This window comes from Epargyreus clarus, unplaced genomic scaffold, assembly GCF_041222505.1.
Source record: "Epargyreus clarus isolate Ecla_fem2 unplaced genomic scaffold, WU_Ecla_fem_2.2 ptg000015l, whole genome shotgun sequence".
Taxonomy (NCBI): Eukaryota; Metazoa; Arthropoda; class Insecta; order Lepidoptera; family Hesperiidae; genus Epargyreus; species Epargyreus clarus.
The window spans coordinates 16,006,989-16,021,626 of NW_027332223.1; the positions used below are offsets into that span (position 1 = coordinate 16,006,989).

Consider the following 14,638-nt stretch of genomic DNA (forward strand, 5'->3'; position numbering starts at 1 on the left):
ATTAATTACGAAATACTAATAAAGTTTAAATTCAGTTTGGTTTATTTTGGTTAATTTGTTAATTTAAGTTTATTTTCATTACATCAAGGACTTTCAAACTTATTAATCATATAAGGACTATAAATTGAAATCTATAAATGGAAAGATAACACTCCCAGATACAATTTCTAAGTCACTAAGTTAACAGCTTTAATCGCCTTACGACTTCCGGCAGTCTCGTTGGGTCGCGGAGGGCGGGCGGGGCAAATGAAAAATAGCGCAATTAGCCTCACGGGCAGAGAAAAACTCGCTCATCAATACCACACTACGAATTCAGTAACGAACGATAGTGATAAACTAGAAGTCGAGAATTGATTAAGATAATGCTTTTAAAATCAAAAAATCTCTAATACAAGTAGTTAAGAGAAAAACCTTTAAAAAAACAATAAATTTGCTTAAACGCTAAAGTGGCTTAAACATGACATATCAAACTTAATAACAACAATAATATCTACTAAATTAACTAAGTTACTAAGTTAACAGCTAAGTACTACTTCCGGCAACGTATTTGGTTCACGGCGGGGCGGGCGGGGCAAATGAAAAATAGCGCAATTAGCCCCGCGGACAGAGAAAAACTTCGTCATCAATAACGATGCCGCACTACGAATTCAGTGGAAATAGAACGATCGTGATAAAATTATAGTTACTTGGACAAAATTTAAAGTAACATAATAATTATATTACGCCTTTGGGCTGCTGATGAAAGGTCATGTAATTTTAATGCAATCTTAGGTAATACTGAAGACTTTACAAAAATGCGTGTAAATAAATACTGTATTTGTAACAACATATCATTTGGTGTAGTAAGGAAGACGTACTTCTGAGGTATTCCAGCTTAGTCCTCAAAGGTTGCCCTCAAGGGCGTATCTGTCGTCGACCTTAGGTTGGAATCTGATCTTATCTGGGGTTAATTACGGTTGTCCATGGGCGGCAGTAGTCACATTCAATCCATCCAAATATGTACTTACACCATAGTTAATTAAAATGTTATGAAATGAGAAACTGTGAATGATAGTCCCAATACTAATCCTATCTAATCTATTTAAGGTTGTTACTCATGACCTCTTACCTCCATGACACTTTACTTACATGACCTCTTACATTGACCTCTTACCTGGGATCTTAGGTAGACTGAATGCTTGTTTTCTCTTCAATTTCTTAAGAAAACAAACTAATTGAATCAGTTGAAAACAGAAGTAGTTGAATTAGTTTTACGGATCGATACAAAATTAGCCTATCATTTATGTCACGATGTTTATCTAATTTTTGATCCTTGATATACTATTCGTAATCTATTAAAATAAAAATTATCTCAAAAATTGGTCACTAAAAATAAATTATGTTGGCCAACTTTGAAAGTAGATCTTTATTGCATTCGGAATAATGTGAGTGGTCTCTGAATTTTGATTGCAACAATTAACTTACTTGCTTATTTTTGTGCATTTTGTAAATATCACTTCAAAGTTTAGTCACAGTTTTATGAATGTTTTTAAAGTAACCGTTTAAAACAATATTTGCAATAATTTTAATAACATCTAAATTTATTAATATGGTTATGTTAATTTGAAGAAAATCCCACCAAAGAGGTATTTATGAGTCTTATTAGTATAACCATAACTCTACAGTAATTTGATGTGTTTTTAACTTTACTAATTAAGCGCCTATAATAAATTATATAGAAAAAACAGCACTTTGTTAGAGTAAAGCGGAGTTTGGTTCGATCAATCATTAATTTCGCGTCCAATAAATCAATAAAGCGACCATTAATTTCGCGTACCACAGTCTTGGATGCTGCTAAATAATGGACACCCATCAGGTTTCATTAGCGCCGAGCGGGGGCGCCACCGGCGACCGGCGGCCGGGCGCCGAACGTCTTCGCGCGATCAATACCGGACGGACGCGACCGAGCCGCTTCGGAAAACCCCGAAGAATCCCGAACTTCCCCGAAGTCGCACGAAAGCGCCGCACATGACAAATGTCACAGTGATAGGGTCTGCAGTTTCAGGCCCCGTGAAAATTCAGTAAAAAGTGCATTCAGTTCTGCTCTGTGATAAACATTTGTGTCGTGGTGCAATTTTCGTTGGGACATTGACGTTACAGTGTATAGTGTAAGTAGAATAATACGTTACCCGAGCCGCAAGGCTCTGTCAGTGTCCGTGTGGTGTATCGACACCTCGTTTTATCAATGATAAGAGATTTGTGATTGTTTGGAAATACTGTCGAGCTTAAGCTTGTAGGATTTACTTCAATGTTATGTTATGGGGTTGAATTCTATAGCCTAATCTGGTAATGATAGCGTTAGTGTAATGTGCTACTTTGTTTTATTTTGACGCTAAAATACTTGATCCTAGTCACAAAACTTTGACTGGTTATATTAAGGCTTTACAGTATATTTAAATTTACGTTATTTTCTACTAATTATATTGAAATACAGTGTTTAGTAAGGGTTAAATAAAGAAAATACAGCGTTTAATACAATTACAGGGTCGACCTCACTGCGCATGTCAGAGTTTTGAGCTTTGCGTCATGCATGTTTTAAACAAATGATTCTGGCAAAAAAATGTTTTTATACAAAATAACTACAGTAATATCTATAAAATTAAACGTTAAAATTAACATTTCACAGTAATTATTTTAAAATGTCCATACTGATATTATTAAAATATGAGTAACACACAACTTAATGATTAACTTTATTTAGTTTTAAGCATATAAATACTTGCGTTAGTACGATCCTAGAAACTAATTCTTAATTGAAATAATTACGTTACTGAGATGACATAAATTTAACAACAAAATTAAACATTGAATTTCTAGTATAATACATTTTATAGAATAATAGTTTCCAATATTTGAATAATTATAACTTATCTGAATGATCTTATCTGAAGAAGATTCAATGATATTATTATGTTTAAAATAGAATTGTTCAATATAAACAAGCTCTGAAACATTAATCCGAATTTCCTCTCTAATTAATTTTCACCTTTCATTAGTTATATCTGAGGACTGACCTTGACCGAGTAAGCTGAAGCCTCGTGAAGTGGCAATGCAGCTAAAATTATATTTAGACCTCCGAGAGCGGGAACTTCACCCCTTTGTCGCCTATTATGTCCCGCGGCTGGGAGGGGAGGAGGGTCATGTGAATTTGGTTGCATCCGAGCTGTCAAACTGACATTTAGTTGTCTCTAGCGAAATGAAAGGGAAACGCGTTGCGGAAATTGAAAAATGTCATGTTTAAATTGACATGTTCTAAATTCTGAATTTAAAATTGAATATTGCCGTGTTGACATTGTCCGCAAAAGGTTCCATTGATAGAAGTAATGTGGGTATTTTTCGTTACTACTGTTAAATTAATAACATGTTTTTAATATTAAATGGCGTTAATGTACCTACAATATAATCTGTCGTTCGTAGATCGTTTACGTCGTAGTCGTGTCGATAATAAAATTGTTGTTAATAGTTATTTTATTTTTCGTTCTGTTTTGTTTTAATGATAGTATTATACGCGAGGAGTTATTTTATTTTATGCATATTTGAAACCGGGTCGGTTTTTGAAGAGGTGATCTAATCTACAATTGAGTAGACCGTCGCAATTTATATGTATTGTTATCATAAACAAAAATAGTTACCGTGCTATCTGGTATTACCATTACATAAAACACCCACGTCTTAAGGCACCTTTACGTTATATAAAAATCCGCGTCTTAACCCATCTACATATTTTTCGTCAGAAAGTAATGTGACCCCGTAATCAGAGATCGCGTTGACACACGGCGTCGGGCGGACAAACAACTTTCAAATGTAAGCCGCCGTTAACCTTTGGTCCCGGTTCGACGCCCGGGCTGAACAGCGCTCATTTCTAAAATAATTATAAATTATTGGGCAGATGGCTTTAGAAAAATTACCTGTTCAAGTTGCTTGCACATTTTAAATTTTTAATGTCGTGTTAATCAGACAATGAATTTGAAAACAGCGATGACGTAATTTGCCAATATGGACCTAACTATTTGTATGTAAAATATTTGTATTAAAGAAATAATATATAGTGTTGTTATAATTTATTTATTTATTTAACATCATGTCTCATTTTACTATTCAAAATATTAATTGTATATATGATGCCCTCGAATCTTTTTTGTATAGGCTAAGCCAGCGATTACAGGCAGAGAAAATATAATTCAAATCGAGGGCAGAAATTTTTGTACCAAGGCGTACGGTATTTTACTATAAATATCGAAATACCCCTTGCAACAAATACCTATGTTAATTGTGTCTGTGTGTTTTAATGAAAAGTTGAAATGTGACGAGTTTTTATTAAGATATTCAATTATATGGTACATTATTAGGTACGTGTTTTTATAATGTGGTTGCTATAGACTTACATCAAGATATATAACAAAATAGATAATTGTATGGATATGACATAATCTTTATCGTAGCTGGCATTGACAATAATAGTATAATACCTATTTCAAACATATATCAACATTTGATGGTGGTAGAACCCTTGTGGTTCGACTCCGGCGTCACTACCGTCACACCTATTTCTGCCTATTAACAGTAGTGTCAAAGTCTGCTGTGTTCTAGTTTTGAGGGTGTAGTAAGGGCAACATACTTTTCCGAAGCGTTCCAGCTTATTCCTCAGGGGTAGCGGCGCATCTGTGGCCGACCGATTAGGAAAATCTAATCCTAGCTGATATTGATTACACATGTCCATGGGCGGCAAAAGCCACTTACCATCAGGTGGAATGCATGCTCGTCTGCTACACCTATATTATATATATAATAAAAAATCTTATGATGTAGGAATGAAAAAGTGTATTGTGTTGTTCATCTCACCGTGTGTTGTCTCCAGCGCGGGCGCGCGGCGTCGGGCATGCGCCGCGGCGTAGCATGAGCGGTGCGCGCGCGCACGACCGCGACCCGCCGCGCCAGCACCGCTCCCTCCACCCGCATCAGGTACCCTTACCATAAGATTTTATAGTTTTACAACGGTGAACACCGTCTAACTACGGTAAACTATCTATACCAAATGAAGGCGGTGGAACTCTTCGGCGTTAGAGTTGTGCACAACCGCACTAATTTCTGCTAGATACAGGTGGTATTAAAGTGTATAAGTTACACCACGTGTATGAAGTAAAGATGGAACTTAGGGTTCGACTGCAGTGGTGCACTGTACAACAACTGCACCTTTTTGCCTGATGATAGCGGTGTAAAGCTGCTGTGATCTGGTTTGAAGGGTGTAGTAAAACAATAAACATGAAGCGTTCCAGTTTAGTCCTCACGAGCTGCTGCTGATACATCGCTATGTATTCGCCCTCAGCTGCAACTCCTGTGGTTATTGACTACTGGTGATCATTTTATGTGAGGGGATTATATGCCTTTACGGCTGTCATTAAAAGTATAGAAATATCAATTTTTTAACAGATTACATAACATTACAGACCTGCAATTGATCTCTCAAAATGAAGGTCTTAATATATAAATAAATTCGAAAAGTATATATACGCTTCTGAATTTCTGGTCTGAACATGTATAATGATATTTTTAGTCGTGAGTATTAGGAACTAGGAAATCTGTACAAGATTTCCTAGTTCGGATTATGAGTAGAACTTAGTTTGATCTATTTAATAATTTATCAGTATGATCCACGAGTAGTTAAGTTAATAAACAAGTATTGTGCTTGTATGAGTAGCTTCAAAGAATATTATATTAGAAACACACTTTTGCATTCAAATAAGTATGGTACAAAGTCATAAAATAATTATTTATAATCTCAACAAATTGTATCTCTTAAAAATAATTTTACATTATTTCTGAATATATTATATTTTAAACTATATTTATTTATATTAAAGAAGATATATACAAATTATTTCTAATTAACAATATATACAATCAAGAGTAAAAAAGATAAAATCATAAATAAAATAAACCATCTAAAATTGCCGTGTGAGGCATGGTCCCCAAAACGCTGGCGGCGTTTCCTTGTTGAACGGCAAGGCTTAGCCTTTGAGCAAAGTAGCCGCCAGCTTTTTGGTCCCCGGAAGCAGTTACAAGCTTGGTCGACATATCTGACATGAATTTTTTCATGTCAGATGACCATGGACCCATTGTCTCTATTGCAAGCGCCGCAAACAAATAATTGTCTAATAAATTATTATATTTACGGCGCTTGAGAGTTTGGGCATGGTCGGCTGCGGCCCCCGCACACACAGATGTATTGCTTACGTGCGATGGGGCCAAGGTGTCTACGCACGTCGCGTCCCATACCAGGGGTCGTCCGAGACTCCATGGAACTAGAGTGATTCCATCGGGTCTCTTGCCATCGTCTCTAAAAAGGCCTGGAGGTTCTAACGTCGCAGGTATAGAGACGGTAGCAAGTGCCCGACGAATCAAACTGTTCAGAGTCCCGTGACGATACAACCTGCCGGCACTCCTGGTACAGGACAAGCCATGCCGACCCAACGTGTCCACCTCCTGCCCACACGGACAAAAATGAGGCTCGCAAATCCTGGCACCGAGCCGGAGACCTATGGAAATACGCAAAGTTATAGGATCCAGCACGGTGCCAATATTGTTGGACGGGAGTGCGTGTAACCAATGCCCTGAATCGCTTTGGGCAACAGCTAATAACCGGGCCCTATCAGTGTTGTCCGGACATCTTTCCAGAAGGCAGGCAAAAACAGATTTAAGACCCGGTGTGTCCCAAACCGATTGTTTGGTCTTTTCTGACATAGAAGTGTCCTCAGACGGAAAACGATCACTCCAGACCTCCACGGCCTCTGACATGTACGCCACCCGAACATCATTTAAATTAGTGTTTAATATTTCAGTGATGAGGGCGAGCGTACTATGGCAGGAGGCCAAGAAAGCCGGAAGTGCTAAACTTTCCGTCGTGCGGACACCTATGCCACCAAACCTAACTGGAAGAGTTGCCTGCATCCAGGAACGATCATCAAATTTTAAATTTAAAATTTTGGATAAGCAGTTTTGTAATAAAGTATCTAAAATATGAGTGACCGATGGGAATTTCCAAAATGGACAACAACGAAGTAAATACATGAATTTTGGAGCGAATAAGCAAAGGCGCAAAATGTATATAGCCATGTGAGGTTTTAAATCAAAAAGTCGTTCCGAAATGTTTTCAAAGTGATGTAATTTAGAATTTATAATGGGAGCAAATGCATCATCAAATATTGGAGCACCTAACAGTGTTAAATTTTCTTTTTCTAAAATAGATATATTAGGGCATATTGAATTGAACTGATCATAAATATTATGACATTGTTCCACAGATAATTTTTCCGAAAAAATCTCACATTTGTTAAAATTTAGACTCAAACCAATGTGATTAAAACGCTGTATTATTATTTTTAGGTCCTCCAATACAGTTGATGCAGTTCCCCCCAAAGAACCATCATCTAGGTACCATACATTAAATTCAGAATTTAGTTGTGTGATTATTGGTTGTATAGCCAAACTAAAAATTAATGGGCCAAGAGGGTCGCCTTGCTGACATCCCACACACGATTCTATAACATTATCGCCGAATAATAATTTTGAGGGGGTCCCATAAGATTGCCACATGTAACCAAAAATTTCAGGCATTTCTTTTTGAATTTCTGTAAGTAGGGCCCCCTTATCTACGGAATTGAATGCATTTTTGACATCTATTTTTAAGAAAACCTCATATTTTTTTCTATTCAAAAAAGTACGAGCAGCGTGTACTGCTGCTTCGCAGCCACCCTTGACTCCGAAGCCGAGTTGCCGAGGCCTAAACCGACTAGCCAATGGCTCGTTATAATTACGACAGCACAACTTCGAAGCCAATCTTCGTAGAGTACAACCTACAGCGATGGGCCTAATGCCTCCATCCTTTTTTTTAAGAGCAACGAGGTTGGCTCCATAAAGTACAGGTGTAATTTCGGGAGGAACTCTTCCTGCTAACATTAAATTAATGAGAGCAGTGAGCTCCTTCACCAAACTTACACCTGCTTCGCCTAAAAAGGGATCAGTTAAATCCTTCAAATGCTGTGGAGTAAGGCCGTCTAAACCACCAGCAGATCCGCTCGAAAATGAACGGATAGCGAACTTGGTGGCTTCCTCGCTGACTCTCAAAAATTCATGCTGCGGATTGTACGAAGGGTAAGGTAACTGCGAGGATGCCTGTGTGGGATGTTTATCGCGAAGTGCCCCAAGCGTTTCAGGTGAGCGCGTAGCCATAGTATCATTGGAAAATAGAATTTTTGCAGCGCCTTTCATATCTCCGTCGGAGATTTTATTTTCTATTAATTTTAAAATATTGTTTCGAAAAGGAATACAGTTTTGGTTATTTGTAGGGATAATAAAAGTACAAAGTACGTGGTACAAAGTACAATTATTAATTTTTGAAATGAAAACTTTGAGAGATACATTTTTCAGCCTGAAATTATTATTTTTGTTCTACTTATTTCACTATTAATATTTAAGATTAGCAATAGGGGTGAGAACCTTGTGTTTACCGTTACATTTAGTTGATCGTTAAAAATACTAACATACAAACGAATAATTAAACGTATTTTTGGAATCGACAATTCATAATTTCTGGTATTCCAAAAAGCTCGGTAATTTGCAAAATCTAAAGAAAAATGTATAAACTTTATGGCCATTAATTAAAAGTTTATTCGTAAAAGCCTTCGTAGTTTGCAATTAAACGATTTCGCGTATGAGTAGAGCTTGCCAAAACGTTCCGTTGGGCAATTGCCGTTTTTTACCTCTAATTAAGGGAAATAAAGCAATTTGTGCGCAACAACAATTAGAAATATTATTTGCGCGTCGACATTCGTATCGGAGTTACATAAAAGGTAATTTTTCGCCACCCACGCGCTTCGTGGTCAATGGGCGCGTTTATTGATTCTATGAATAACAATTTAAGGGTAATTTATTTGAATAATATTAGCTTCGTCTTAAAAACAACGTAGTAAATTGGTACGTATTTACGGTACTAGTTATTTTTGTATTTTGTGGATCTAAACGTAATAGGTAATTATTTCTTTTTTATCTTAACTTTTGATTTAAAAATATTTTTTCGCAATGTTGGTGTTGTTGTAATATAAATTTTACAATAGCTTTGGTGTAATTAATATGAACGGTCTGATAAAGCAGTGAACATAGTATGAGGCGTTTCTACTTAGTTCACAAGAGCAATAAGTAACCTTCGGCATTAGTTAGAAATCTTGCCATTTTCGAAGGCAAAAAGTCGATATGAAAATTAAAACATATGTAATAAAAAAAATATGAATATAGACGATATTGTTGAATACAATCTACCATCAGGTTGAAAACAATATTTCCGTTTTATTTACAAACAATCGTCTTCGCCTTAAGCCTAGTCTCTAGTGAGGAGCAATTAAAATATTTCAATTGGCGAATTTTGCGCAATTACTTCAAATTATTAAGCGCGGAGATTATGGTGCGATTTGCGTTCTGCAACTTTATGGTCATGACCAGGGTTTTTTTTTGTCCAAAAATTTAAATGCATGAATTTTTATTTTGATTGGCCTCCACAATCTGTCCATAACAATTTTCTGTAATCTGAATCTTTAAATTTTTTCCGGTCTTATTTTAGGTAAGTGCGTCTATCCAACAAACAGTTGGATTAAAGGTTCGTTTGAATATAATTAATAATTGCTACTTTTGTAACAAAAATATTATTACACCTTAAAACCTTGCAACAAAATCAGCTAAACACCCAGCAAAGCTATACTATACCTACAACTCGTCTCATTGTTCTACCAAAGTATCGCTCCACATTTTTCTGAGGCGTCTCGATCTCCAGCCCTTACTCACACGGCCGTATCCTGTCTAAGTGTGCCGACACGAGTACGAGATGTGCATAAAATCTACGCATCTAACTGTGGGTCAGACGACCTTGTCGGTCCGATCGGCGCGCGCGCATCGCCACGCCTATCGGTGGAGGGGAGGGGGTGAGGGGGGGAGCTCGCTATGATTAATGCTGCATTGTCGTGAACGATCTGCTAGCGATCGTGATGATGAGTGATGAGTCGCTTCTGTATTGGATGTATCACGATTTTCGATGTTTATAACAGTGATGATTTGGTATGACGTGATTTGTTTGTACTTAGAGATTATTCGGTCGAGCGATTCTCACTCTATTATTAGAACGAGGAAACACTTCGCGCATTTGATTCACAGTTTTATCTTTGCGAATAATAGCGCAAAAAATGATACATGTCTAGCGTTAGTTGTATTCAAGGTTAGGTTAGTCGGTTTCCTATACACAATTATCAAATGTGAGCAAGAAGTTACCTAGGATTTTTGTGAACTAAATCTCTGTTCAAAAGGTTCTATAATAGGTTGATCACTTTCCAAGATTTCTCTGAATAGAAAACCAGACGAAAAATAATAACGTGTTTTAGTGTAGATAAAAGGATTGTACAATCAAGAAATTCTTAGAAATGGTAATTACTTTAAAATCGCCAATTCTTACCTAAGTATTTGTTGATGTTATTTTGGAATAACAGTACATTAGAAACCCTTTGAAATTGCGACGTAATATCAAAACGACAGATTTACGAGCCGCCAGGGCCCGCTTTTTTCCCACTCGTTACGTAAGAATAGCGAACATAACTGTCCTCTGGCGGGAACCGAACCGCATACCGCGCGGTCGCTGGTGCCCGCCGATTATTCAGTAGTTTCTCGGAAACAGTGGCGGCGTACAATAAATTTTGGGCACCCGAGCCTTATTATGCGGTACGGCCTACATTCCTGAAGCTACAATTTGCACAATAAAAAGTTGCTTTGTTCAGTCTATTGTTTTGAGTTGTGCAGTTAATAAGCGGATAGAAATGACTACTGTTTTCTTACATTTAGTTCCTGTTTTTTCGTGGCCTAATAACAATTTGTGACAATGGGAATACTTTTGATTAGGGCTTTAAAATGAACTTTACTATTAGTACTACTTCACCCTAAAATTACTATCTTTGGTGATCATTCGTTCCGTCTTAGACTCTTTTCCGATACAGGCCCGAAGAATTTTATACTGCCTTATATTTTCAGTCACCGGATGTGAGAACATTCAGTAGTTTGTACAGGAAAGCCTGGAATCATAGATTAGTAAAGATTACTCACTCCTAACAAGAAAATGTAACCAGTTTTGAGAATTGAAATAGTTGCGTAAAAAAGTTTTGCCACGTCTCCGTGCTAAAATGTCCCTAAAATATTTTAAATAATTATTTATTTATTATGTAAATTACGCAGTATTAGTTATTTATTCGTAAATTTTCGCTAATAATGTTTTTATTTGTCAAGAATTAAAAAAAAGAACTTACTAATAAACCGTTTGTGGTTTTATTCGATTTCAAGGCGGCGAAGTATCTTTGCTAATCTATGCCTGCAATATATTCAGGATGCTAAAACCAAAGCCTCATTATATGGTACAATTGTCAAATAAATTCCAAATGACCTACTTTGAACTGGATTGGACAGCTGACAATACTGTCCAATATGACAATTAAATTTAATAAAATATGTTCAAATTAATTAATTAATTTGGTAGACGGATAGATGATCTACTTTGCTTATTAATTGTACGTTGATTGGTTTTATTTCCTGGTTTAATTTATTATACAGTGATATTTAAGTTAATATGTTCAATCTACTCTATTTGACAGATTGTTTTAATGATCCTCAAACTGCAACGTACAAATTATTGGATCTATGTTTATTTATATAATCAACCTTTTAAATTGATTTATACATATAACTAGTTACATAGACGTTCCTAGTGTGAATACTATTTAGTATACAAAATAACTGTAATATAATATTTTTGGAATTTTATTCGCTATTAACTATGCATTTGGATTTAATTTGTTTAAAAATATCAATTTGTGATGAGAGATAATTGGTAGGTATATGCTCCAGGCCTAATCCAAGTCCACGTTCAACTTTAGGATACGAAAAGAGATTTCTGCGTATTCATATCGCCACTGAAAAGGCTAAGTGTAACACGCAAAGAAACCCCTTTTCCCCTGTGTTAGACTTTAAGCGTTTCTAGTGACGATATAATACCTACTACTATTATTGTATCTACAGGGTCCATTCCAGACTTTTTTCTTTGGGACTACTTGAAGTCACAAGTCAATCGCAGCTCTTAAAGAGAATATTCGACTAGAATGTGAAATGTTGCCGGCAAAAATCTTAAGGAAAGTCGTGGAAAATATGACAAAACGGGCGCAAATTTGTGTCATCGCTGGTGGAAGACACTTGACAGATATCATATTTTCAAATAGGCAAAAAAAAAGTTACAGGTCCTGGTAAAGTACTCTATTACTCAAAATCACTTTTTTTATTTAGTACAAAAGTTATTCAAAAACAAAATAGGGTGATTAATTTTGCGCCACCCTATATTATATTGATAAAACATCATTTTAAATAATAAGCCATATTTTATACAAAAAAGGCGTTGACTATCATAGAGATCAATGAATCTACAACCTCATTGATCTTAAAGCCACGCAACCAGATCACAGACGTGCTCTACCAGACTACACCGCTAGATGTGAATGACACAATATGAGATTAACATAATATATACTAAACTTCTTTCCATCCACAATATAATAAAAGATCGGTGTGATAAAATACCATAAAATATGTCACACAAATACATTGTACATTAGAGATGTAAATATATAAAAATAACTGGTATTTTTTTGTAATCTTTTTCTCGCTTAACATTTGAAACATCTGAATCTTATGAAGCTGTCGTTACGTGTCGAATCACGAATTAAATATGCGGAAATTATATAACAGAAAATTCTATTTAGTTAATGCTCTCAAAGCAAGCCAATAACTATCTATTAACTGTACTAACAAGGGTAATTAAATAAACCTAGTTACTCTAACTGGAAGCAAGACTCGTGCAATCACTACATTACTACGATACGATCAAAGTAACCATAAACATGTCGGATATTCCGGAAAAATCACCTCTGCACAATCTTTGACAACTGTACCCTTGCCATGAGTTTTTACGTTATGAAAAATATGACTGTTTTGGTATTTGTTTACGTATTTGCCCATACAATTTCCAATCAGAGCTCCTAGCGGATTGTATCAGAACTATAGCGTCAGTAACGTAACATTAAATGTCTAAATTGACAAATGGCGCTTTATATTCTGTCTCGCTTTTTTGCTAACATGTGAGGTGGACAAAAAGACTTGAGCACTTACTTATTGTTACGTTTACTTAGTCTACTAAGCAAACGGAACAGAATAATGGATTGAGTAAACGTAACGTAAAATTGTGGGATGTTTTGAAAACTCATGGTAAGGGTACTCTACAAGATAAAGATACTTTAAAAGACGACCGATTAAGCAATTTTCGTGTGCACTGTCCGCTCTACGCATTCTGAACGCGTTAATACGGAACCCGCGTTCAATTCGTTCCCAGCGACACTCGCCGCAGCGAGACAAAATAAAACCAACGACGAGCATTATTCTGGACATTTTTCTAAGTCAATTAAATGCGGCCGAAGATGGCGGCCCTCACTCCCGCCCGATTGTTTTTCGTCGGCGATTTAAATCGTTTACTGTTATTAGCAATGCTATGTAGCGGGATATTTAGATGGCTATGAGTTCCAGAATAGGTGTGCTTTTTGCAAAACAACGGAGTGACATCATTAGGTGATTTCCAATTTTTAGTTCACGATTTTGAATTTAATGAGCTCTAAGAACTCGGTTAGTTACACCGTGTGAGCAGATATACTCGGATATGTACCGTTAAATAATAAACATATGTATGTAGGTATTTAACGCTTTCTATTCTGATAGTTACATACTATAATTCTGTGTAGTTGATTTCGATTCTTGTCCCACGATGGTATGGATCTCTCAAAATGAGATGGGTAACCTTGCTTCTACCTTGATGATAGTCCATCTTGCTGGTCTAGTGCGAATTGGTAGACTACGTACACCTTTATTTAACATTTTACTTTAGTGAACTCTCCGGTAATTTTCCTTACAATCATTTTCCTAACCCTTAAATTATATTCACAAATTAATGATAATCTCATAGTCACAAAATATAGAGAAATCACGGGTGCTAGTTATCTAAATCATAGGATAACACGAGAGAACTAAATTTGTACCACTAGGCTATCACACTTACACCTTTTTGGTCGGGCCAACAAACTAGATTTATTTAGTTGTTTATCGAAATTTATCTATCTGCTGTTCGCCATGCACTTTTGATCACCAAAACTGTTATTTCAATAAAAAGTAGATTGTTGAATAGACAGATCTTTCGTCATTTCACTAGCTCGAATACTCTATTTCATTGAACTCTGCTAAAATGGCAGCGAAAACAATAAAAATTGTACACTTTTTTGGTCGCGCGATCATAAAGGTGCCCACACACGAGCTAATGAGTCGCCGAAGATTTACGAGCAATAAATAATGTTACTTACATGTAATGACCATAAGCGCACGAGTGGGTACGCGACTTGTGAATTTGTCCAAGAAGCGATCTAATGGCTGTTATAAAACTGTGTTTGATCTATTGTTATCTGGTGGCGTTTTGTCTAAAAAC

General features: G+C 36.2%; 1 protein-coding gene across 20 annotated transcripts in view; it reads left to right on the top strand.

The window, feature by feature from the left end:
• The first annotated feature begins 1,990 nt into the window (after positions 1-1,990).
• Positions 1,991-14,638, top strand: part of LOC140748299 (voltage-dependent L-type calcium channel subunit beta-2) — a 192,512-nt gene continuing 179,864 nt past the window's right edge. For 19 of the 20 annotated variants that reach the window (XR_012102933.1, XR_012102935.1, XR_012102931.1 and 16 more), the window contains exons 1-2: positions 1,991-2,147; positions 4,898-5,001. Coding sequence is in view for 13 of the 20 variants with exons in the window: in XM_073081105.1 (XP_072937206.1) it covers positions 4,936-5,001 (66 nt within the window). In the remaining 7 variants the exon portion in view is untranslated. Of the gene's footprint in view, positions 2,148-4,897; positions 5,002-14,638 lie in introns of those variants that run through there. The other variant, XM_073081127.1, reaches the window with a different exon arrangement.